Source organism: Aquila chrysaetos, chromosome 13 (assembly GCF_900496995.4).
Source record: "Aquila chrysaetos chrysaetos chromosome 13, bAquChr1.4, whole genome shotgun sequence".
In the NCBI taxonomy this organism is placed as follows: Eukaryota; Metazoa; Chordata; class Aves; order Accipitriformes; family Accipitridae; genus Aquila; species Aquila chrysaetos.
This window is the reverse complement of record NC_044016.1, coordinates 15,340,879-15,366,284: the sequence shown is the minus strand read 5'-3', so window position 1 is coordinate 15,366,284 and position 25,406 is coordinate 15,340,879. Positions and strand designations below refer to the sequence as shown.

Genomic DNA, 25,406 nt, shown 5'->3' with positions numbered 1-25,406 from the left:
TTTGTCAAGTGTAAACCGGAGGGTTGGAACCGTGCAGTCACGGGGGCAGTGGTGGGGATACTATGGGATGAATGGGTCTTGCAGAGCTGCTGTGTCCAATAGGTAACGACAAACTTTGCATTTTAGTACTAGAGAGGGTGAAGCAGCAGGTGCAAGTGCTGGTGAGTCATGTTGGCAGCAGGCTCTGTGTCCCCTCCGGCTGAAAAGACCTGTGAGTACGTCTCTGGTAACCAGCCATCTCGGTCTCTTCTAAAAGACTGCCGCAAGTATTAAAAAGTATTTGGAAAAAGTAATCAGTATGTTGCTTGTCTGGCACGTACAGGGATCTTCCTCATGTACGTGTCGATTTGGACTGAGATTTAGGGATTGTATTTTGTTTGGATTGTGATTTAGGGAGGCAAAATGTTTTACAGATTCTTGTGGCGCATAAACAAACCACACCACCATTTTTCTGGTGCTTATTTCTAGTGTAGGTGTGCAGTCATCTTGTGTAAACTGCTCTTTCACAATCGTCTGAGTCAGTAAAAGTGCAATTTTTTTAATTTGAAAAATAAAAAAGGTCTTAAAAGCTCAAATATTCCTCATCTGGTTATACACACAATTTCATTTTTTCCTATTCAGTTCAGCACAGCCTCCAATTTTCCAGTTGCAGTGACCTTAAAGTATTGAAACAACTTCACTGAAACTGCTTCATTTGCTGGTGCTTTCTGAAGGGCCTCATGTTTTTTAAACACTCGCCGCTGAAAAACGTATTAAAAACTTGATTGCTGGTATAGCAAGAAGTGAATTGTTTTCTACCCCATACCTCCTGTGTAGAGTGTTCAAGCTACATTAAAAACAAATCCACTGAAAAAAAAATTTATAGATTAAAAGATGTAGCCAAAAGAATAAAAATCATTTGGTTCCTAACAAATGGTATACAAAATGATTTAGCGTTGGTGTTTGATGAAAACTTTGGCCATACCGTTTCCTTGAATAGTGACACGTTCTCTCTAGATACACCCAAGAGTGCAGAGAGCGTTTGAATTTAGAGTGCTCTGAGCTAAGGAAAAGCGAAGCCTACGTGAATGACATGCTTAGACCGCAAGAGGGAGAGCAAAGCCTGTTCGCTACATGAGCGTTTCTTTGAGAGTTTGTTTTGTGGATTGACATTTTCTTTGGCCTCAGATAATAAAAATGCTCTGCAGTCACGCAGCTCTGGATACTCGTCTGTAAAGAGGCATGAAAAAATACTCCAGAGGAAGAAATAGGGATATTCAGGATTTTCTCTCAACTACCCTTATCTGTAAAGTCTGTAGAGGTGGCTAGAATCTGTGTTCAGTTACTGAAGGGAATAAAATTACCAGTAGAACGACTGGGAGGCATAGAACAAAATACAACTTTATTTTGTAATTAGAATGCAAGGGGGAAAGCCATAGATCTTCCTCTCACAGAAAACTACTGTACACAGAAGCGCGGTCTCAGGAAGAGAGTTGTTTCTCCTTGCTGTTGTCACTGATGGAAGTTACATACAAGCAGTAATAAATCCGAGGTGGAGTCTTGCAAATATGTGCAGAAAATGCAAAAAAGTGGTCCATGGTACGTTGTAGAAGCAATCTGCAAGACCAGGTATTTGCACCTTGGAATGATCATCTGTTAGCTGGCTAACTACAGAAGTAAAGCAAAAGCAAAACACCATGAAATACTTGCCTCTCTAATGTGGACTCTAAATATTAGCCTCTAGATGTGGGCTGAAGATGTGTGTGTTGTGTGGTTTTTACTGTTCATAACTGACTTCAATGCAAGAAAGTAAGTTCTAAGTTTCTGGTTGTCTTACTAAACAATAACCTCATTTGTTTTGAAGTATTATGAACACTGTATTGCGAAACATCCACCCCAGAGCGTGGAAGCTAATCCAAAAAATGCCGCTAGCTCCTTTTCAGAGATGATCAAGTGGTTATCAAACCTGCAACTAGAATGTAAAAATCTGGGTTTATGAATATGTAGAATGCGATTCTGACATGCTGGATCAGAACCTTACCCCCATCAATGGAGCTTTTTCTGGTCCTCTCACATAGATAAACGTGGAACCATTTAAGTTTAGGTATTTCAGATTGGTATGTGTGTCTACAATTGGAAAATATATTCCAGAAAACATCTTGTGATTCCAAAATCTTAGATTATACAATGTCTTCTCTCAGTTCGTTTCTATGTGGATTCTTTGAAAGGATGATGTATGTATTTGAGACTTGCAATAGAGAAAAAGTTCCCATGATACTGTTTATACTAGTTGCAATTACAAAACTGTGATATAAATAATTAGATCATCTTCAGGTGCTGTTCAAATTAATTAAAAAGTATCTTGATCTTTCTTGACAAAAAACAGCTTTAAAGGTTTTATTTAAGTGGAGGAGGGAAAGGGAGAAAGATCATTCCTGTTCAATTCATGTTATTACCATGATGTCTTAAAATGTTGCTCTTTCAAGGCTATGGCTTGTCTTTCAGTGGTAGAAGAATGGCATCTTATCTAAATAGCCTCTAGTATTTGTGCTTTGGTACCTTTGAATGGAAGAATCCATGGTTACTTCAGTTACTAATAAAGGCTTTTTCTACATAAAAACACGGCTTATGAGAAGGTCTGTGGCTTCCCTTTAAAAGCACAACCTTTTTAAATGTTTGGCGCCACAGAGTGGTAAAATTCTATATTGCTCTAAATTATCAATTTCTGAGAGTTTCCAAATGATAAGATCATCTCCCTCTGAAAGAAACTTAAAATATAAAATATTCTACTTACTGGATATAGGCATAGCTCAAGAAGACTAGCATTTACAGCTTAAACTTTAATGTTTCCGACAGCGTGGGTTAGAATATTTCCTTTGAGAGGGATTTTCACTGGTGGATGTTGATTTGTCAAAACTGTGAAGTCTGTGAACATAAATACAGTGCTTAGAAAAAAACTTACGACGCATTACAGAAACATGCTGAGACTTCACAGTAGAAATGGCTGTACCCGGTCAGAGCAGGGGCCCTCTAGCCTGGTTGCCAGTCGCTTGACAGTCGTCCTCAGCCAGTGCCCGGGGAAGTTAAGTGTCATTACCCCAGAATACTGTCCCGATCTCCAGTTGCTTTGTGGTTCAGGGACTTTGTGAGCCAGAAGTTTTGTGTTTTGAAACTTTTGCTGGTTTGTGTTTTTTTCTTCCATGAGTTAGTCCAGCTGCTTTTGAACAAATGTAATTTTCAAGATCCAAAATGTCCTGGGATGATGAGCCCCATGGTTTAAATAATTCGTTTAGTTTTGGATGTGCCATCTGCTTCTTTCATTTGATGCTCCTTAATTTTTGTCGAGATAGTGAAAAATGATTTTAGAAATTTCTGTCGTATTCCATTTCAGTAGTTTCTCTTTGAGAGTGAAGTTACCTACTCTAATGGTTTCACGAAGAAGCCCCTCTCTACCTCTGGCCATCCTTCTTACCCTGCCTCACACCTCTGGCAGTCCTACTATATTCTTTTTGTGTAGGGATGAACACTGCACACAGTATTCAAGGCATAGGTGTATTTATACAGTGACATAGTAATGCTTTCTAGTTTGTTTTTTACTCTCTCTCTAGCAATTTCTGACACTGTGATTGCTTTTTTGGTCTCTGCAAGATCTCTGGCACACAGCAGAGCACAGCGGAGCCATGACACCAGTAATTCAAGGGTCTGTTGCTCCTTACCAGCAGAACAGAAATTATGAAAACAGAGTGACTTACCTTTTCAAGGTACTTAACCCTAATAACCCATGCCTGGTGAGCTGCTTAGAGGTGGTATGTGAGCTAGTTCTAAACAAGTTACTTTGAATACTGGAAACTTGGTGCTCTTGGAGAACAGAGCAGTTGAAGTGTGTGGGTCTTGCATGCTATTGTTTCATTTCTTGAGATGCTTCTTTGCTTTTACATTGCACTATGAGGTGTGGATTCTTCATGTGTTACCTGACGGTTCCCTGGCATTGATGATTCCTCTAACCGCAAAAAGTTGGGGAGAGTAAAGCTCTTTTGGAAAGCAGAAAGTTGCTGGAAGGTTATCCCTAGCATTACAGAAAATGAGCTGGAATAGATAGAGCTGGAACCCTGAAAAGGGTTCCCCTGAAATTGGGGAGCCTGTAGGAAGAGGATTGCACTGAATGTAAGATGTGCAGGTATTGAATTGAGCTCAAGGAACTGGAGACTTGGCCTAGCTTGTTGCAGACTGCTTACACTAAATGAGGATGTGTTGTCTGATTTGGCTGGAAGGTTAAATCACATATGAGCATACAATCACTCTTCCAGCTGGAGGTAGTCCAGCATTTTAAGTAGGTCACTGCAATGCATAGTGCCAAATAATGGTGTCAGTTTCCTAGAAAAGGCTGAACGCAGAGGGAAAATCAATGAAGCAATGGAGAAAAACTCAAATTATTTTCCATGTGTATGGATATGGTTAAACCTTTTCTCAGTTCCTTTGGCCATTACTATGTCAGAAGGTATTCAGTGTTCAAGGGGGATCCAGAAGATATCTGAAAGTCCTGAACAGCCTCTCATGGACTCTAGCTGCTTTAGGTTGCTAGGAAAATGACTGTTGGGTGAAAGTCAAGTGGCAAGGAATGGGTTTTGTTATGTTTTCCCCCTTTTCCTTACCAAAACGTTGTTCTATCTTAAATCTTCATCGAAGCATGACTGCTATGTTGAGCTGGCATTTTACAGTAACCACTTTTGCAATAACCATTTTCACAATGAGTGCAAGATTTCCCTTTTGCTAGATAGAACTCACAGACTCGGGAAAGACGATCCGCATTTGATAGTCTATTGCTCGCACTTTACGTACTTGTTACTTGCATTATATTCATATGGGACCTGGAAGGATTGTGAAAGACACATGACATAGGTGTTGAAAACTTAAAAAAAAAAAAATCTGCTCTGGCTAAAAATGAAATGCTTATATATATAAGAAAATAACAGGGTTTTGTTGATCATTTTAGTTTAAGAAAATGTGGAAGTGCTGAGATTGTAAAGGATGAAGAGATGGTTAAGAGGAAGCAAACGAAGGGCGCTTTTCAAATGAAGTTTGTTGGATTTTTGCAAAGTGTTTATTCAAGCCTCTTTCTGCTCCTTGGAGAAAAGGATTCGTGACTAGAGAAGCTTGATTTGCGTTGGATGCTTTACCGGGGTTTGCTTCCTCTGGCTCCGAAAGGTAGTCGGCTCTGGAGGGACGCCTACCAGCCGCTGTGTACAGCAGGGGCACATGACAAATGAGGCTCCGACAGACGCAGCATCCACTTAAAACTACCGAGGAAACTCGGGAACTGAGGAGGGAGTGTAATTACTCCGAGAGAAACACAGGCTATTGCCATCATGAGATACCTCAGAGTTACCACCAGTTTTCCCCAACGTTAAGAGTACATTTTAAAATGCACTCTGTTACAAAGGCCAGCGACTCTCACGTTGGTTGATCTTCCAGTTAAGTATTTTCCAGAGAAGCCCGGCTACCCGCTGCGGCCACCGCCGCTGAGGACGGTGCTGCAGCCGGCAGCGGGAGCCGTCCCGCGGCGCGGCGAAGCGCCGAACAGCGCCGGCTGCCGCAGCACGGCAGAAGCCTCGGCGGGCGCCGCCAGGCACCTGCTCCGGCTCCCCGGGGGCGGCGGCTCGGCGCGTCCCGGCATGAGGCAGCGCCGGGGCCGGCAGCGGGGGGCCGGGCCGGGCCGGGCGCGGGGAGCGCCCCGGGGGCGGCCCCCGCGCCCTGGTTGGCGGCGGGCGGCTCCGGCTCTCTCCCGGCGGCACGTGGTGCGGGCGGGGCGGCGGAGACGGGGAAGGGGAGCGGCGCCCGTGTGTGAGTGTCGCCTCGGGTAAGGCGGGGGCTGGGCAGGGTCCTCCCGGCGTTTCCTTTCCCCTCTGCTACTGCCCACCGTCGCGCCGCGGCCTCCGTGGCGGCGGCCCCGCGGCCGGCCGCAGCCCTGCCGCTTCCCGTGGCGGGTGCCGGTGCCGCCGCCCCCCAGGCCTCGCTGCGCACCGGGCCCGCGCTGCCGCCCGCCGCCAGGCCGCCGAGGCGGGGGGAGGCCCCGGGGGCTGCGGCCCGGCCCGGGGGCCCGGCAGCTCGCCTGGGAGCTGCTGTGGGGCGCGGGGTTACTGGGACCGTGTCGGTCGGTCGGTCGGAGGGAGCGTGATGGCCCCGCACGGCAGCGGGGCCCGGCTGCACGTTCCTCTGAGGCGCTGTAAGTCAGGCTCTTGTCTTCCTGAGGCCGCCCCACGGTTGTCACGGCTGTCGTGTTGGTTACCCTTCCTGGGCACCGGCCCCGCTGGTCAGTGCCGTCGTGTGGTGCCTGCTGCCTGGGGAGAAAGGCTGAGGCCACCTGTTTTTAGGAGGAAATGGAAGAGTTACGCTTTCTGATCACTATCAACTGGGACTAGATAATAGGTCAGGGGATCTTATCAGTGTATGTAAATATATGGAGGGAGGGTGCGAAGAAGATGGAGCCAGGCTCTTTTCCAGTGGTGCCCCGTGCCAGGACAGGAGGCCGTGGCACAGACTGAAACACAGGAGGGTCCCTCTGAACATCAGGAAGCACCAGATGTGGCATGAGGGTGCCTGAGCGCTGGCACAGGTTGTCCAGAGAGGCTGTGGAGTCTCCCTCCTTGAAAAGTTCGAAAGCCACCTGGACGTGGTCTGGGGTAGCAGGCTCCAGGTGGCCCTCCTTGAGCAGAGGGTGGGACCAGATGACCTCCAGAAGTCCCTTCCAACCTCAGCTGTTTTGTGATAAGGAGTTTGTAAGTCAGTGAAACTGTAGCGCACGTTAAATTGCTGTTACCTTAAAGAAGAAACAACTTGCTATACTTAACATCCATTATAGCAAGCGCAGAACTGGTTGATATGTTTTAAACAAACAAAACTGCTTTGCTACACAGTTCTAACTTTAATACAAATTGAATGAGTTTTGAAGAGTAAAACAGAGCAACAGAAGTTTTGTGGTGTTACTCCCATGCTTCTGCATGATATTTTCAAACTGTGATCTAGGGGCATGTCACAGACTACATAACAAGTGCAGTAAAAACTCCAGTGAGACAGTTTTTCATTCATCCTGCAAATTCTATTTTCTATGACTTCCATTTTGTGCCATGAAGTCTGGTGAATTTTGGACAAAATGCTTGAAATAGTTGAAGTTGATAAAATTGAAGAGAGCTGTTAATCTTGGGGGGCACAAAAAAAGTGCACCGATAATGCAATAAACATTTCAGGACAGTGAGAAGACCATTAACATAGGAAGTGTTATGCTTTTAAAAGTATTATGCTTTTAAAACAACATGACCTGGTTTTGTTTTGTTTTGGTTTTGAGCAGGTATTTCTTAATCAGCTAAAATGGTTCTGAAGAAGAAGAAGAAGGAAATTCAGGTAGATGCATTCTTTCTTGATCATCAGCAGCTTGAAAAACTTCAGAGTAAGTGGGGTGTTTTTTTCTGAACTAATGCGTAATTTCTTATTCTGTTAGTAGAATGTGTTTGTGTAGCTGCTGAAATTAATCTTTTCTTTCTTTTCTTGTTAAGTTGTATTTCTGGTGGTTTTGTTTTGTGGGTTTTAGGTGTGTTTGCTCTTTTGTGGTTTTGTACTGACAATGACTTCTTACCTTGGCAGAGTTAAAAGAATCCTTTGGAGCATTGTGTCTTTGGTTTGAAAGCTCTTTGCTTTGTTTTATCATTGGTGTGAAGGGGGTAGAAGGTCCTACTTGTGATCCCACTTGTAGGCCTGTAATTCAGTGCTACCTGAAGTACTAGCCTTAATATGTGGGATAATGCTGAATTTCAAAGAATCGGAGAATGGTTGAGGTTGGAAGGGATGTCTGGAGGTCATCTTGAGTGTTTTTTCCCAGTCTTTGTATTTTCTGTAGTTAACTTGATTTTAAGATACCGTTCAAATGCTCTTTCATTTTGTGGTGTTTTTTGTGAGTTGGTTTTTTTTTTTTTTTTGATATGTTAAATTTCCAGTGGTCTTTAGTTAAAAAAAAAAAAACAAAACCAAAAAAAACCCAAAACCCAACAAAAAAACTAATGCAAGATTTGTATAATAAAGTTACTATGAGGTGCTCCTTATGTTCTAGTCAGCACTGGTGAGGCCACGCCTGGAGTGCTGCATCCAGTTCTGGCCTCCCCAGTACAAGAGAGATACAGACATACAGGAGAGAGTCCAGCGAAGGGCCACTAAGATAATGAAGGGCTTGGAGCATCCCTCCTATGAGGAAAGGCTGAGAGAGCTGGGACTCTTCAGCCGGTGAAGAGAAGGCTCAAGGGGGGTCTTATCAATGTGTAAAAAATACCTGAAGGGAGCGTGTAAAGAAGACAGAGCCAGGCTTTTTTCCGTGTTGAACAGTGATGGGATGGGAGGCATGGGCACCAACTGAAACACAGGAGCTTCCCTCTGAACATCAGGAAACACTTTTTTAATGTGAGGGTGACTAAGCACTGACACAGGTTTCCCAGGGAAGTTGGGGAGTCTCCATCCTTGGAGGTGTTCAAAAGCCGTCTGGCCATGACCTGGGCAGCCTGCACAGGTGACCCTACTTGAGCAGAGGGGTTGGACCAGATGACCTCTGGAGGTCCCTTCCAACTTCAACCATGCTGTGATTTTGTGAAACTGGTCTTCATACTGAAGATGAGGTCTACTATTATGTTACAGTGAAACTTGTATATTTTTAATTTGTTAGAAAAAAAAAAATGGTGTTAAGGTATTGTAAGGTGGCTTAAGGGATTGTAGCACCAGTAGGTTTACTGGAACAGGTAAAAACCCTAAGAATTAAGCAGTGTTTTCTTATAAATTATGTATTGTTTATACTGCTTATTGTAATTCCTTTCTAAGAAGAGACTCTTCTTCCAAATGTAGGGTTTTCAAAGGCTGAAGAGCAAAACCTGGCATCTCTGCTTCTGCACTGTGCACAGCTGAACAATGGCATCCAGCAGATCCAGTGTATTAAAAAAGTAAGACTTCACTGTTGTTAGTGTGGTTTTTGGTAACTGACAGTGTGTCATGTGCACTGTTAATGGGAAATACAAGTCTAAAATAACTTTATAATGTTTTAAACATTCCTGGAAAAAGGTGAAAAACAGTTGTTACTGCTGCACATGCATTAGGTAGAAATGTAGTAGTTCTAGAAAGTAGTTCTACTACTTAAATTAGTAAGGGCTGCAGTTACTGTAAATGATGGAAGGCAAGTGATACCAAGTTTCCTATTTTGTATGTATGTATTTTTGGTATTAGAGGTGTTCTTGGAACATTATTCAACACCTGAAACTCAACGGGATATGGTAGAGGACAGTTTTGCACCATATACTTGGATGAGAGGGAATTCTGCCTCTGTTAATGATGAGGGTATGTCCAGAGTTTTTGTTGATCATGTGTTCTGGTGATTATAGATAATGCCATTGATGGAGAAGATGGGTCAAAACTCTGCATGTGATCCCATGGTTAAAGCTTGTTTGGATATTTTGGGAGAGACATATTTTTCACTGGGTGCGAAGAATCCCTTGAAAAAAGTATTAGCAAGGTAAAAAATTGAATACTAAGCCTTTATTTTTTTTAAATGCTTTCCTTACCTAGAAGTCAGTTATTTCTTGTGCACCACAAATTGCTGCACTTTAATTACTGAAAATTTGGGTTACTAATATATGAATATGTACTGTTTTTCTTTCTTGCTTAGTTAAAAATCTTAATTATAAATAATACAATGTATCATTAGATAATTAACTTTAAAGTGAAGTATCATTTTTGATCTGTTTCATTACTGGAAAGACAACATAGCATGTAATTAGCACTTTGAACTTTAAAATCCAATATTAGAGTAGAAATTTAAAATACTTCTGTTAAAAAAAAAATCTGACAATGTCAGGAGAAGGCTGTTCAGAGGAATCATAACTAAACTGTGGTTTCTTGTGCCTATTTTTATTGCAATTAAGTTTTTCTGTTGCAAAATTACTATTGTATTTCTTTAGTGAACTTATTACAGCCTTAACATTTTTAAGATCCAGTGCTTAGCTGTCTTCATTTCTATGTCTGAAAACATTTGTTGTCCCACTGAGAGATGCAGGGCTTCCATCCTGAATGTGGTTGCATACCAGAGCTTTACGCTCCTTTGACAGGTTTTCTAGCTGCAAAATTAGAATGTGCATGTTTATTTTAAAAGAGAATATGTTTTCATGCAGGAAGCAACATCTATCTATTATTGGAGTTTTAGCTGACATTGACTTTAGTCAAGTGGATATTTAACACCTCAGCATGAGCTGATTGTGCTGTTTCTTACTGTTGCAGTTCACTAAATGGTCTTCCTGAACGATTTATGACGTTAGCTGTACAAAGCTTTGTATGCTGCCTTAGGGACGAACTGAAAACCACAGACGTATATTTGTACAGAAAAGTACTGGACAACCTTTCTTCCTGTATGGAGGACTTCAGCTTAGGTACAATGACATTGAATATTTTGTCTTCTGTTTTAGCTTGCTCAACATTGATTGGCATCTTGGTGCAGCACCTAATAGTAATATTTACACTTTATCTATGTAAAATAGATAGTATTGGCTAGTATTCAGTAGTTAAAATTTATTTTCTTTCCTCTAGGTAGAGCAAGTGTTAAGAACCTGTTTGAAGAAGGTAAAGTTCATATTTATAGTAGAATAAGTTTCACTGTAGCTTATTGGGGGGGGAGGAGGGTTGTATCTGAAGAAGTAACATGAGGTAGGCGTAAAGATGTATCAGATCTGATTTCCTCCTGGTTAATTTTTAATAACTAGTACCCTTGCATGGTACTTTTTTGTCAGAGACTTTCCCTTGATTTGTACCTTTAATTTCCAGGGGTCAATCTTGCTTTATTGAGCAGCCCTAGATATAAATCTGAAAAGGTACCAGTGAGCGATTCTTAGAGGGCTGGGGGAGTTGGTGCTACTTTACGTGAAGTATTCTCTGTCCTGTGCCTCATGATGAAGTTGGATGTGGTAACACTGAGCTGTTAACAGCCAGTCTTGACTATAGCAAGCCCAGGCCTGCTGCGGCAAGAATTTTGTTTGGCAATAATTTTGCAGAAGTCTGATCTACTGGTAATATGGGATAACTTGACGTACTGTTCCCTCAGCATACAGGTAATGTTCACACCTTCCTGTGGGCCTTTTATTGCTGCTCTGTCTTTAGCTCTTGGTAATTTCAGCTTTTCATTGAGGAACCAGAACAGGATTAGGCCAAGTGGTTTGGAAACTCTTGTTTTGTACCAGGTTGTTGCAAACCAGCTTGAGATTTTGCTTTAGTATCGCTTCTTTGGGTCTGCACTGAAATGTCAGTTTAGTTTGTTTATGGAGTGGAAGAAACACCACTATATGGGTAACTGTTCATTGTGTCTGGGTATGATGTGTATGTGTGATTGCTTTGCTAGAATTTTTTTGTTCAATTTATCTTTTAAATAAATTCATACGGTAATTATTTTCACTAGTTCTTCAGTTTCTGCAGAAGTCGTTACTTGACATACAGGAGGAAAACAGGCAAGTGAATTCAATATGAGCTGTATTTTATCTGTTTTTATTTCACTCTCGTCAGATAATCTGGTATGGTTTGGAATGTCACTTTGATAGCCATACATTGAAGAAAGATGGGAATGTAATTTTACAATGATACATATTTTAGATTAAAAAAAGCTGCTGATGAGTTGCTTTTCTTTTGTGGCCATATGATGTTACAAAATAAGAAAGGCAAGAAATAAAATTAAAGGCGGTAACATTTAAGGCACTGATACTGTGTTAGAGCTACTACTTTGAGGGAGGCCTTTGAGTTGTGGTTTTGTACCTGAATTGTGACTGAACACTGTAATTAATAGATAGAATTATTAAAATTCAAGTAGAGTAATACTCTTCCACTTTCCATTTGTGTTTAAATCAGTATTGATATTCTGTTAAGTCTGTCACAGGAGTCATCATTTAGTATCTTAACATTTTCCAGCGTTGCATGAAGTGAATCTTTTTCACTGTGGTCTCTCATCATGTACCCAGAGAAGGGTGCTTAATGGAGTCTTTTGTACATAAAAGTTTACGTGTTGTCTGTCTTCATGTTAGAAGAAAGTCAAATCATAGAAATACGCTTTGCATGTGGAGGAACTGCTTGAAAAATGAGAAAGAAGCAGCACTGTGTTCTGTTGGTCTTTTTGGAAAATTTCTGGAAAAGTTCAGCTCTGCTCAGGCAGAATGAAATGAGTGAAAGTTTGTGACAGGAACCTGCAGAAACTGTAGCAGAATTTGTCATTATGTTTGTTAATTTCATTTTGAAACACTGCACTTGAGTCTGCTTCTTGTTTTCCTATAGTTACATATCTGTTCACCTCAAACAATAAATCAGTTTTTACCATTAATTCTATCTGAAGTTGGCAGAATGTAGTTTTCTGGTGATGGTGAAGAATGGTTTAATTTCCTTTTTGTGGGCATGTCTTGTCTGTCTCTTTTTTTTTTTTTTTTTTTTTTTTTTTTTTCTCTCTCCCCACAGAAAGAATCATGGAAATCATGTTGTTCAGACTCAGTTGATGCATGATTTACTGATAGCCATTAAAGTTTCAATGATGCTTGTACAGAAATTACAAGAAAATATCCAGGGAAGTCTTTGGAAACACCATGAGTCTTTTGTTTGGCAAAGTATGTGTAGTTTACTGAAAAGCTCCACAAACTTCCTAATGGATGGTAAGTAGAGTAAGATTCAAAACCAAATATTTTTATTAAGCCAGTCTTCTTGTCTTTGTAGTAAACACAACCTGTATGTATAAAAACTTAGTTTAGCTTGAATGGATTGAACTGCTGAGATAAATGGGATTGGGAGCAGTAGTATGTCTTTTGGCGAGCAATGATTTGTAGATCGTAATTTTGGAGTGTACAGCTTAACTTTTCCTGCTATAAAAAAACAAGGTAAATGCTATTACTAATAATTTAGGAAGTAATACAAATACTTTTGAGACTCACCAAATGTCTGTGCCTACCAAAAATTTATATATCTGTATGAATTATGCTGTCAGAACTATTTGTTGGTGCACTGTAACTAATTGTGTTTACTTCTACTGTACAAAAATATCTGTGTAAGAATTTAATATAAATGTCAATAGGCTCTGCCACAGTCCTCCTTGTCTTACTGGGCAGTTCTATATTTTCTATCTGTTAAAAGGTGTTAATAGTTTTCTATTACACTAGAGTATAAATTTGTTAAATACTTGCTATCTGGGTGGACACTACATATTTGTGATATACAAGTAGTCTAGGAAAATTCAATACCATCTTTATAATTTTGATACATAGTTGTAGCACACAATGTTTGCTGCACTCTAATGTAAAATTCTTTCTCTGCCGTATAGCAGCGCTCCTGCAAACTGTTCAGACTACCTCAGGACTGGCCGTTATTCTGTTCTCTAAAACTATGTATGAGCCAGCTGAAGAATTACCTTCCTTGGTAAGTGTATTTCTTCCCTAAGACTGTGAAATGTCAGTGTCATTAATCAGTGCTACTGGTGGTGTTCAGAGGCTTTGCTGGTACAGATAGTAGGACTTGCCAACCTCTGTATCAGTCTTTAATTGGAGTGTAAATCCTTCATTCTCTCCTTGCCGTATGAAATCAGAGTAGGGTTTTGAATTTGAGAAAAACAATGTACAAGAAATCTCTTCAGATCTTCTAAGATTCTCAGTTATGCATAAAACAGCTTTTCCTCTGTGCTGAGATCCTGTAATGGGTGTTACTTTGCTATTACAGGTCAGTGACTTGCTTCTTGGGTCAATAAAACACACAGATGTGCCAGTGTGGTTTCTGAGTAACTGTGGGACTCTGTGTACGGAAGAATGCCCTGACTCGGTCCTTCTCTTTCTTTGCCATGGAGCACTGGCTATGCTGGAATGGAAGAATGGCAGCATGGGTGAAAATGGAGAGAAACTACTATTGGATATTGCATCAGTCTTGTTGTCTTTGAGTTCAGAGTAAGCCTGGTTTTTGATTTGTATTGTTTCATGTTTGGGAGGAGGGTATTGATCTTTTCACTTGTATTTTTGCGTGGCTCATGATCCTGGTGGAGTATCCCTTTGATGTTTTCAGTGTAATGATACTAGTTTCTGCCACAAATTGTGTCATCTTTTTAATATATTCAGAAAAACATGTCTTGATATTGTGTAGACAGTTTTAAGTTACAATTTTCTTTTGCATGCTGAAATGAAATTTTGTTTTTCCAACGTAAGTGGGATTAGTTTACCAACTACCTGATGGTAAGGTATAGCAGAATCAGTTGTTATGTAGACAGATAAACTTTAGTTTCAGGACATTGCCTCCTGTGCTTTTAAAAGTACAGAAGAAAACAAAGTGTGCCAGTGAGTGGAATACTTGAAGTAAGATGAGTTTAATTTTTTTTCTGGTTGCAAGCATTGACTGCTTGCATCTAACGGACTACCAGCTCTGTTGGATAGGGGATTAAAACATGTATCCAGTTCCACCTTTGTTACTGCCTTGGAGGTCAGTTTTGTGATGTTGTTTTTGCACATATGGTACTCAGTTTTTATGGTTTTATATGGCAATGAAAAATTTTCCTTGTATTTTCAAGAAGCATGCAGTAACATAGTGCTGCTCACATATTAGCATGTGGATATTAATTTTTATTTTTGTTTTTAAAATAGCAAGTGTAGTGGCTTGTCAGGTTTCTTTTCCCCATATTTAGGGGTTTTAGCTGTGACCAGTTAACAGCATGTCAGGTAACTAAGCATACACTTTGCAACATCGAATTCATCACCTCCTTTTTGTGTTGGTTCCTTTTTGTCAATGAATGGTTAGTCTTTCCTTACCTGTTTTAGTGTGAGATAAACTAATGTGATGAATAATTATTTTGAAATAAAAAAAAATCTTTTGAAAAAATTGACAAATGGAAATAATGAACTTCTTTTGTGTGTTCTTTTTAAAAGGTTAAAAGAATCCAGTATGGCAATGTCTTTGTCTAGAATCCTTGCTATTTGGACTAATTCAGCACAGGCTGCCCTTGTTTCAGGCTCCCCAAATCTAAAAATCAAACTTAATGGGAACTCGGATATAATTGGGAAGCTGCTGGAATACATTTATACACACTGGGAACATCCTCTGGATGCTGTTAGACACCAAACCAAATTGATATTCAAGAATCTTCTTCAGATACACCGAACCACCATTACTGGATCCAATGAAAAATCAGACCCATTCTTTGCAAGGCTGATAAAGCATTTGCTAAGCTTGGAGTGGCATGTAAAAGGGAAATATGCTTCTCTTGGCTGTCTTGTGGAGTGTGTGGGCACTGAAAATATACTACGGTTGGACAGAACAATTCCAGTACAAATTTTGGACGTGATGAATGATCAGTCTCTTGCACCCTATGCTAGTGATCTTTTGGAAACCATGTTTACCAATCACAAAGCCCATTTTACTTTGAGTTTTCAAGAAAGCACCTGGATTGACCAGTGGCATGACATCTGGGTTTCTCCTCTTCTAGTAATACTGTGTGAAGGGAACCATGACCAAACTACTTATATAATAGATTACTATTTACCAAAATTGCTCAAATGTAGCCCTGACAGTCTGAGCTACATGATTAGAATTCTTCAGGCTTCTGCAGATGCTAATTTAGGTAAGAAAATAAATATCGTATTTGTAATTATGATTGGTTTTTAAAAAAAAAAATCTCAGAAATGTAGTTTCTGATCTGTTATAATTAATTTGGGAGAAAAATTCCAGATGGCTATTATTGATGTTAGTATTTCAAGGTGGAATGCATAATAATCATAAGGGAGTCTTCATGCCATGAGCAAAATAATTAGTATTCTAACTGTGGGTGCCTTACTGTTCTCTTTCCGTGCCAAGCTTTGTTACATACCAGTATTTTTTTCTACGATTTTTCTGTTCTGCTGTTATTTCTTACACAGTCGTGTCTAGTAACAGAGCTTTACAGATTAGTTTTTTGTTGCAAATATGTGGGTACAGGATTTATGATTCTCTTGAAGTTTTTGACATAATTTAGTGTAATTCTAAAATAAGGGGTTGTGAGGTCTTACAAGGTCCTTTTTTCATATGATGTGTTCAAGATAAAGCTTTTTGGGAACTAGGTGATTTAGAACTAGTTTAATCTACGACAGACACTGTCTTTTGGGGTTTAATGGGTAAAAAAATCAAAGGGGTGTATGGATCATGTGTTGGAAGTATTGGGAGTTTCTGACAAGCATTGCAATTAGCACATTGTGTTAATCAAACTATAATTATTACTGGTTTTCATTTTCTTTAGGCTCTCGCAGTACTAGAGGAGCTCTTGGAGCATTAATGGCATGCCTAAGAACAGCCAGGGCTCACGGACACCTGGAACTTTCAACTATGATGAGCAGTGGTCTTGTATCCACCGAGTGTATAAAACAGGGTCTAGTTCATCAGCACAATCAGGTAAAGTGACAACTTTTTTTGTGTCTTTAAATTAGAAGAATTGCTTCAACCCTAAATACTGTGTCAGCATTGTTTTAAAACAAAGGTATCACTGTAGGTGCCTGTAACTCTTTTGTGTTTAACATCTAAATATCTTTCAGGTTTGCATTGATGCTTTAGGTTTGCTTTGTGAAACCCATCGTAGCACGGAAATTGTGTCTATGGAAGAAATGCAATTAATTCAATTTTTTATGATGTACAACTTGAACAGCCAGTCTCCTTCAGTAAGGCAACAGATAGGCTCTTTACTCAGAAAGGTAACTTCAAACTATAAACAGTGTCTAATGTGCCTATTACGTTAGTCATTTAGCATTTAAAAAAAAAAATCTGCTAAGTATGTTATGAAGTTGCTCATCTGAAAGAGTAGAAGTTCTAAGACCAGGACTATGTTGTATGTATTACCCAACTGAACGGTGGTAAGTCATCGCAGGCAAGGATGGCTTAAACAGAAAAATTAAGTGATAGGCACAGTATCTTGATATGAATGGTAGTGAGTGTTACTTAACCTGTCAGCATATGCATACTTTACCAATAGCAAAGCAGTGTACGTTGTGTGGCCTTTGTTGTGGACTAAGAATGTGCTTATGTAGACTTACCAGGCCTCAGGCAAATTCACAGTCACTTGATCAGCCTCAGCCACCTGACTTGGAAGACAAGGTGGAAGAATATTAAAGGAACAGCATGACATGTGGCTGTGCTGTTATAGTCTGCAGGGATTGAGTGTGTCGACATTGTGGAAGTTGCCAAGGTCACATGTCAATCATGGTAGAAGGATACGGATAAAATGATGAAACCATGTATGTACAAGGAATGTTTTGGAAGATGTTAATGGCAAAAGAAAGCAGTGTGGAACAAGAAAATAATTAGAGACAGGGGAAAAATGAGGGAATAGCTTTGGCAGAAACAAAAGAGAAGTCCATCTCTTTCCATACTCGCCTGGTGCAGACTGAGGAATGAGATGGAAAAATTGTGTTAGAGGGAGTGTAATAAGAAAAGAAAAAATACTAGTGGGTAATAAAAGAGCTGGGGGAAGCACTCCTTAGGTGAGTCAAACTCTGTGAGAGACACTGAAGCTATAAGAATTATATGCATTAATTGAGCTTTTTTTAATAGAGGAATATATGTCCCACAGAAAATGGGGAGGTGGGAGGAAAAGACTAGGCATGAATTTAAGGAGGAAGATGGAAGAAGGTGTTGGATGTGCAGAGGGAGGGGGAAAAAGGTTGGTCGCAAGAGAGATGCGGAGCAAAAAACTTGTTTTTGGAATGGAGAGAGAAGGATCTGTCCTGCATTATACTGCATGCAAACTTTTTAAAAATTGCAAGGAATATGATCTGGAAGATAAGCTGAAAATCCCCCTTTCCCTTGTTTAACTATCAATGATTCTTGCCTTACCTATGTTTTGCTTTTGTTTTAAAAGTTGTTTTGTAGGATACAAGAAAGTTCGCAGATGCTTTATAAATTGGAGCAAAATAAAACCAAGCAAGAGTTACTTGAAAACTCAACTAAAAGGCATCCTTTGGGGATTTTGCAGCAATATAAAGTAAGTTAGACTGCTAGAGATACAGATGTAAAAGGTGGGATAGCATTTCTTGAAGATAGTTCATTGTTCTGGAGAATGCCTCTGGGTAGGTTAGGCTGTGTCTGTACTAGGAGATAGTGCGCTGCAGAAGGAAGAAACTTGTAAAACAAAACAGTGCTGAGGACCTTGTCCACTCTGTATGCAGTTATGCAAGTTAATTTTGACTAAATGTACTGTTGTCTCATGAATTGAGTGCCCATTAGTATTTGGAGGGTATCTCTAAGGTTGATTTTGTCTAAAAGCAATAAAGGTTATTTTCTGAGGGATTGCCCCATGGTGTCAACTGAAACAGCAGTAAGTGGGGAATGACTGGAGATGTACCCCCAATCCAAACTAAAATTTTCAAGTAGATGTCCTGTTAGCTGCTGGCAGTTTAGTAGCAAGTTTTAAATGATGTGCGTTACTGGGGCTTGAAATGGAGATCTGTTGAGCTTCAGCCTTTTTCTAGCTCTCCAGAATGATCGGTGAGAGAATGAATGACAGAGCTTCAGCACAAAGACCGCCGTATAAAAACTTCTTTCGTATTTGTCCTTTTTTCCTATTTGAAAGCTCAAATAATCAGTTTCTTGTGTTAAACTGTTTCTTGTCTTGTGTTCTGCTTTTCTTGTTCAAGTAATTTTCAAGGTTTTGATACAATGGCCATATTTTTGTGGGAGTGGGGAAGGGAAACTTTAAAAAAAAAAAAAAAAAAAAAAGTTTGTCCAGCCATCACTGTACTCTAGGAAACAAGAAATTTGTCAGTACTACAAAGGCAGGCCTGCCATTCTTCCAAAATTAACTGTAACGTTGTAATTTTTGGGGTAACATGTAAAACAATGTCCTGAATTCAGTTACTTAGGCTTTTATTTGTAGGGCAGCAGGTAAACTGTCTTAAAATTTTTCTTGTGATTTTCAGGATTTCATGTCATCTGTATGTGACAGACTTTTTGAGGTACTGTTTCCCGGTTCATCACACCCAACCAGATTTTCTGCACTAACTATTTTAGGATCAGTAGCAGAAACATTTTCTGTTCCAAAAGGTGAGAAGCCTAATTTTGTAGGCTGTAGGAATGGGAAGTTTTGAAGATTCTTTTATGTCAGCTATTCAATTTCTGTCAAAGTAAAACAGTATTCTTAGTCCTTAATTTCTATGGCATTTCATGTGTCACTTTCATTTTACCTGAAGGAAGCATAGTAATTTTTATTGGAAAATGGAATATTGAAGTAAATGCAGATATTTATGGCCTGTTGAATATCTTCCTTAAATTGGGATTTTCCTGCATAGCCTGCTTTTTAGCAAGGTTTTTCAATGAATTTTTGTTGTTATGAAGAAAACTTTTGGACAAGATTCAATATATTTGATAACTTTACCCCCTTTTCCTGTTCTAACATCTTGATAATATGCAATTCAAAACGTTGAGACCACAAAAACTCTTTATTGAAAAGGCTTGCATATTCTCATGATATTATTATACTAAATGAGGAACAATTTCATTGGACAGTTTATTATTTTTGTGCTGCTGTTATTTTAAATTTTCTTCACAATGTTATGACAACCCCAGTTCAAGAAGTATTAGTTAGAGCCTTGGAGTAGTGATGGTCTTGCTAAGTCTTGTCTCTGGATCATATAGCCAACATAAAAGTATGTTTTCAGTCTTAAATTGTAAATTTATTTTTTTTTTTTTAAGAAATGTGACATAAGATAAAAGTTGATTTTGAGGAAGAAGGAAAAATGCCTTCTTGGTAGATCTTTTCTCAAAACCCCTGATAAATCATGAACACATTAATTTTGTTGTTATGAGTCTGTAGTATGTTGCTGCTTTTTTTTTTTTTTTAATTTTTTTTAAGATAAAGTTGTATTGAGAGTTGTTTGTAATAGCAGCTTTAGGATTTCAGAAGCCTGACATTACTTCTATAAAGGAGACTTGGCTGCTGTTGTGTTCTGTGCTGGAATGTGGTGCACTTGTTTACGTCTTAAAAATTCTGGCTTCTTACAGCATTAGGTCAGTCGCCATAAGTCATGACTGCTTTAAATCTAAATTAAAAGCAAAATATTGTAATGGCTTCCATTTTAGGGGATTATTCCTATGACAAAAAGAACCCCAAAAACCAAACCCCAAAACATACTGAAGTTTTAAACCTTTTTTGAGAGGAATTATTTTCTAATATTATATACTTCCGGGAAAAGAATTTTTAAACAAAGCTGAAGTAAAGGTTATTTTCAATGCTGAATTTAATGTAAATAAATGGGATTCTGTTTTTGGCAATAAGTTACTTTCTGTGTTATTGAGAATCATTTTTGGGATATGGTAACCTTTTTTTCCAACGATAAATATGACATTTTAAGACCTAGTAAGAGAAGTAATATTAAAATAATGCTTTAGCTAAAATTTTATTTCGATGCTTCTTTTAGTATAGCTAAGCGAAATGTGAATACAGTGCTTATTCTGGAAAGAATTACAGCAAAATTATGTAAGGCATTGATTTCTTTGAACAGGCCAGGCACAAGTTTTTCAGTTGGATCAGGAGATTGATTCTACTCGTGTCCGAACTTTGATCCAGTGTTTTGCCAGTACTTTTGAGGAAGTAAAAGTTCTAGCGTTTGGACTTTTGATGAAACTACGTGATGTTGCATTTAATTTACAGGTATGTAATTAAAAATAGTTTAAGGGGAATAATTCCATGTAAGATGAATATTCTATATCATACCAGGTACTTGGGTTAGGTACAAAGCATAATTCTTGAAAATTAGAAGTTGGTCTACATTGCCTGCAGTAGTGTTCATTGCTAGCATCTTCTATATATTTTTACACAGCTTCTGCCCTGTCATGTTTTAACCCCAGCTGGCAACTATGCACCATGCAGCTGCTCGCTCACTCCCGTCCCGCCCAGTGGGATGGGGGAGAGAATTTGGGAAAAAAAAAAAAAAAAAAAAAAAAAAAAAAAAAGGTGAAACTTGTGGGTTGAGATAGGAACAGTTTAATAGGACAGAAAGGAAGAAACTAGTAACGATAACAATAATAAAATGACACTAATAATAAAAGCATTGGAATATACAAAACAAGTGATGCACAATGCAATTGCTCACCACTTGCCGACCGATGCCCAGTTAGTTCGTGAGCAGTGATCCCCCCAGGCCAAGTGCCCCCAGTTTATATACTGTGCATGACATCACATGGTATGGAATACCCCTTTGGCCAGTTTGGGTCAGCTGTCCTGGCTGTGTCCCCTCCCAACTTCTTTTGCCCCTTTAGCCTTCTTGCTGGCTGGGCAGAAGCTGAAAAATCCTTGACTTTGTCTAAACACTACTTAGCAACAACTGAAAACATCAGTGTGTTATCAACATTCTTCTCATAGTGAATCCAAAACATAACACTATACAACTACTAGAAAGAAAATTAACTATATCCCAGCCAAAACCAGGACATGCCCTTACCTAAGCAGGCTTGTTTCACTAATGGATGAAGGAGTTTGGGAAGTTCATTGGATATGACTATGAACTATCAGGGAAATAGTTAACGCAAGCTGCTTGCTTAGCTGTGGTTTCCCTATGTAAATGATAGAGGCATTTTGACTTGGTTACTCTTGTATTTTAAGAAATTTAGTTCTGTTTTTCTTTTCCTTTCTGATTGGTCTCAGATTTCATTATCTGACTGTCTTTTGATTTCTTCCAAATTTTGCCCTTTGACTCAATACTGATTTTTGTGTTGTATTACTTCATAAAAAGTTACTTTTAAATTCATAAGTATTGGTGAACAAATATTGCTTTCTGATAAACTATGCTTCTCTGTGATGTCTATCTGCAGATAAAACACAGTATTTTGGAAAAAAAAAACCCAAACCAAAACCTCACCATCCTCCTGTGAAGTGCAGTGTGTTTGAATACTGCTTTATAAATGACTGTCCCCATCCTCAGTGTGTATGTAATTGTATCTTTGCTAAATACATACACACGCATGTTTTGAGTGTAAGGTTATCAGTGTACAAAATGTGTTTCCTAAGAAATGTCTACCAGCTAACTTACTGAAAAGCAAGTTCTTAGATTCCAGGGTGCTAAGTAGCTTAAATAAATCAATATGTAAGCTCGATAAAATGAGCAATACTGGTTGTTATTTTTCAGGATTCTGAAAATCTAGATCTCCTATTCCAAGCAGCAATGGATCTTAGCACAAGTACCAAGCCATACGATTGTGTCACTGCTTCATATTTGTTGAACTTTTTAGTACATCATAAAGGACTACAGCATATTTGTTTAGGAAAATGGCTTGAGCATAACCCCCAGATGGATGAAAACACATTAGTAAGCACAGTGGAGAAGAACACTTTAGCAGGTAAGCTTTTGGGGAAATGAACCCCCATGGTTTTTATGTTTATTTGAAACCTTACTGCTTTTCCTTAAGGCTTTTGGTAGGAGGCATAATGAGTAAGAGATGCTTATTTCTAATAGGATTTTAAGTATTATTTTTTTTTTGCTGTTAAGAAGCCAGGTGCCTTAGCAAGATCTTAATCTAGTCCTGTTCATGTTGAGGCTATTGAATATTCTTAGAAGATGGCTTTTGTTATTATTTTGATCAGAGGGAAAGTGACATTGAGGCCCTGGTAGCTAGTCTGATGAAGCTGTGCACATAAAGTGCAGGAAAGGAACCTCTGCTTCCTCTAAGAGCTCGCTCACCCAGAGCAAAAGCAGCCGTAGTTGGTCTGTATCATGTTCCAGTACTTGGTATTTTCAGCGCTGCCCCTTGGAGCTCTGTCCACTTGGAACCATTTCTGAGTGGTTTGCAGTCCGGCACATGCATTTCTGCGGTAATAAGGCTTTGTTCGCATGTGGAATATTTTTCTTTGGTTTGTGCCTCTGGATGAAAGCTGAGAGACTCTAGATCTGGCAGATTTGGCAAATTTGTTTAACAGGCTTCCTCCACCTTTTGTAATCTGCCATAAAACCAAAATCTTTAAATTCATTATTTGTAATAAAGCATTGGGTGCAATTTGTAGTAAAATCACTATTGTATACTTTTTTGTGCCATTATTGGCTTCTCTACAGATACCTGTTAATACTTTCTTCATATACAGTGAAATGACGATTTCGAGATATGGTTATGGTTGCCATAAATGAAGCAAATGGATGGGTAACCTCATGTCTCATTGTTACAGAGCATCTCCTGTTGTTAGTTATCTGTAGTTCGTTATTTGGGTCTGTAATTCATTCTGATTCTGACATTGAGATGCCACGTGGTATAAATATAAATAAAATAGGCACATGTATCCTTGAAAATTGCGCAGGTTCTTTAGTGGCTAATGTAAGATTCAAATATTTAACTGTAGATTTCAGATCTTTAATATTCTGCTGAACCATTTGTTGTATTAACCTGGTTCTAAGGGTGAAGTCTGACTTTCGGTATGTGGTAGGTTAACTTCTTTTGATTTCATCATGAGCTGTGGGATTGTACCTGAGAACAGGATCTGGGCTGTGCTTTTTGCAGCTGCTCTTTCATTGGGACAGACAGACTAAATTGACTATAACAGATACTGCTGGAGTTTAGATAGCTGAAAATCAACAATAACTTTTATTTAAATGACAAAAGAGTGAAAAGTGTAAACAAGGAAATTGCTGTGCATTTTCCATTGAATTGTTGTGTGAACAGGCTTTATTCCTATTTCTTTAAAGCAGATTTGTTGCTTAGAAAATACAATATATCTGTGTATGTATAATGCAGATCTGTACTTCTTAAAATTTTAGTTATCAAGCTTTTGCTGGTGAATGTTGAAGAAGAAATATTTCAAGCTAAGAAGTCTCTGCTTCAAGCAGCAGCATCATTCCCAATGTATGGGAGAGTGCATTGTATAACTGGTGCTTTGCAGCAATTACCTTTTAAGTAAGTAAAACATACTGCTAAATAGTAAGTCATAGCTCCGTATTTAAGCACAGTGGAAGAGCTGCTCAGGAGAACTTAAAAGCATACAGTGTTATTTGTAATGAAATCCAGTACCTGTGGCTTTTAGAACTCTTACTGGCTGCTGCACTGTTTAGCTAGCTGTTGGGTACTTCCTTTGTATGTATGAAACTCAGTCTTAGGACTTTTCAAACTGTACCCTATTTACACTTTTCATAAATACTGTTGTGAAAGTGTTTGTAATTCAGTTCTTTCTTTTAAATATAAAATTATTTTAAATCCTTGTTGTGTTGTGTTTTGTTTGTGATTTTGTTGGGGTTTTTGTGTTTGTTTTTTTGTTTGTTTGGTGTTTTTTTTTTTTTTTTTTTTTTTTTTTTTTTTAAGTAACTTGACATTGGTTGCTGAATGGAAGGAAATGGTTGCCAGGCTCATTCTGATGTCGTACAAACTCTCTGCTGTAGTGTCACCAGTAGTGCAGAGCTCATCACCAGAGGGTCTTATTCCAATGGATAGTGATTCAGGTAAACAAACAAACAAAACCCCAAAAGAATTCTGTTAAAATCTAAAGCTCCTGAAGTTGTTTGTCTCACAGCGATTCAGAGCTAGAGCTAGCACCCCGCCCTTTCAATTTCTCATTTTATGTCATAATCTTAAACCACTCTTTTGAATTCTGATATAGGTTGTCTTGACTTCGGCACTAAAAATACCCCATTTGCAGATTGTGTTGTTGCATCTGTTTCAAAACTGATGACTGTAAAGTCCAGTTTTCTTTCTTCCTTAATCCTTGTAATCACCATAGTTTTATATTTGTTTTTTAGTGCTAATAGCTTTCTTTTGTAGTACATACCCAAAATGAATTACATTTGTATAAAGAATTGGAAGTAAAAAAACCCCAAAACTATCTTAAATATTTCTCTTGTTTAATGTGTAGAAAGTGCAGGTCGTCTGCAGATGATTCTGCATGAGATACAACCACAGGACACGAATGATTATTTTATTCAAGCAAAAATTTTGAAAGAACACTGCAAAGTAGAGTCTGAAAAGCTGGCTGACCACAGGCCAATGGATAATATTTGCACAGAAATGAGAGGTAAATCCAATGCTGTATTAGTAATTAAATCAAGATATTCTTTATAGAGCGGGCATTGTACGTGGGTGATCAAAATTGGAAGTTACTTGCTCTGTGTAATGTTTCAGTTCTTACAATAAATCTGTCAGAAGCTAGTTATTCGTGGACATGGTTTTAAAGACTAATTCACTGTGCTTCTGGAAGATTGTGGTTAATATCTCTTAGAGCACAAGTGAAAATGAGTTGTTTTGATATTGGCCTAGACTCTATTGCCTTAACTGCACTGGCCAGGTAACCTTTAACACCTTTTCTGTCAAGTAACGCTTTTAATGCATTTCTTGTTGAAAGGTGTTAGTGTGATTTCCCTCTCCAGTGTACACAAGACTAGTGGGGAATATGTTAATGCAATGAAACTTGTTGCATAAAA

General features: G+C 38.9%; 1 protein-coding gene across 4 annotated transcripts in view; it reads left to right on the top strand.

The window, feature by feature from the left end:
• The first annotated feature begins 5,717 nt into the window (after window positions 1-5,717).
• THADA (THADA armadillo repeat containing) overlaps window positions 5,718-25,406 on the top strand; it is a 172,253-nt gene continuing 152,564 nt past the window's right edge. For all 4 annotated transcript variants that reach the window (XR_003926238.2, XM_030034578.2, XM_041128294.1 and 1 more), the window contains exons 1-20: window positions 5,718-5,820; window positions 7,325-7,423; window positions 8,860-8,954; window positions 9,390-9,520; window positions 10,282-10,430; window positions 10,588-10,620; window positions 11,450-11,498; window positions 12,490-12,680; window positions 13,343-13,437; window positions 13,735-13,955; window positions 14,925-15,616; window positions 16,268-16,419; window positions 16,560-16,715; window positions 17,879-18,001; window positions 18,936-19,059; window positions 20,517-20,665; window positions 22,140-22,350; window positions 23,757-23,892; window positions 24,295-24,431; window positions 24,842-25,000. Coding sequence is in view for 3 of the 4 variants with exons in the window: in XM_030034578.2 (XP_029890438.1) it covers window positions 7,345-7,423; window positions 8,860-8,954; window positions 9,390-9,520; window positions 10,282-10,430; window positions 10,588-10,620; window positions 11,450-11,498; window positions 12,490-12,680; window positions 13,343-13,437; window positions 13,735-13,955; window positions 14,925-15,616; window positions 16,268-16,419; window positions 16,560-16,715; window positions 17,879-18,001; window positions 18,936-19,059; window positions 20,517-20,665; window positions 22,140-22,350; window positions 23,757-23,892; window positions 24,295-24,431; window positions 24,842-25,000 (3,082 nt within the window). In the remaining variant the exon portion in view is untranslated. The remainder of the gene's footprint in view (window positions 5,821-7,324; window positions 7,424-8,859; window positions 8,955-9,389; window positions 9,521-10,281; window positions 10,431-10,587; window positions 10,621-11,449; window positions 11,499-12,489; window positions 12,681-13,342; window positions 13,438-13,734; window positions 13,956-14,924; window positions 15,617-16,267; window positions 16,420-16,559; window positions 16,716-17,878; window positions 18,002-18,935; window positions 19,060-20,516; window positions 20,666-22,139; window positions 22,351-23,756; window positions 23,893-24,294; window positions 24,432-24,841; window positions 25,001-25,406) is intronic.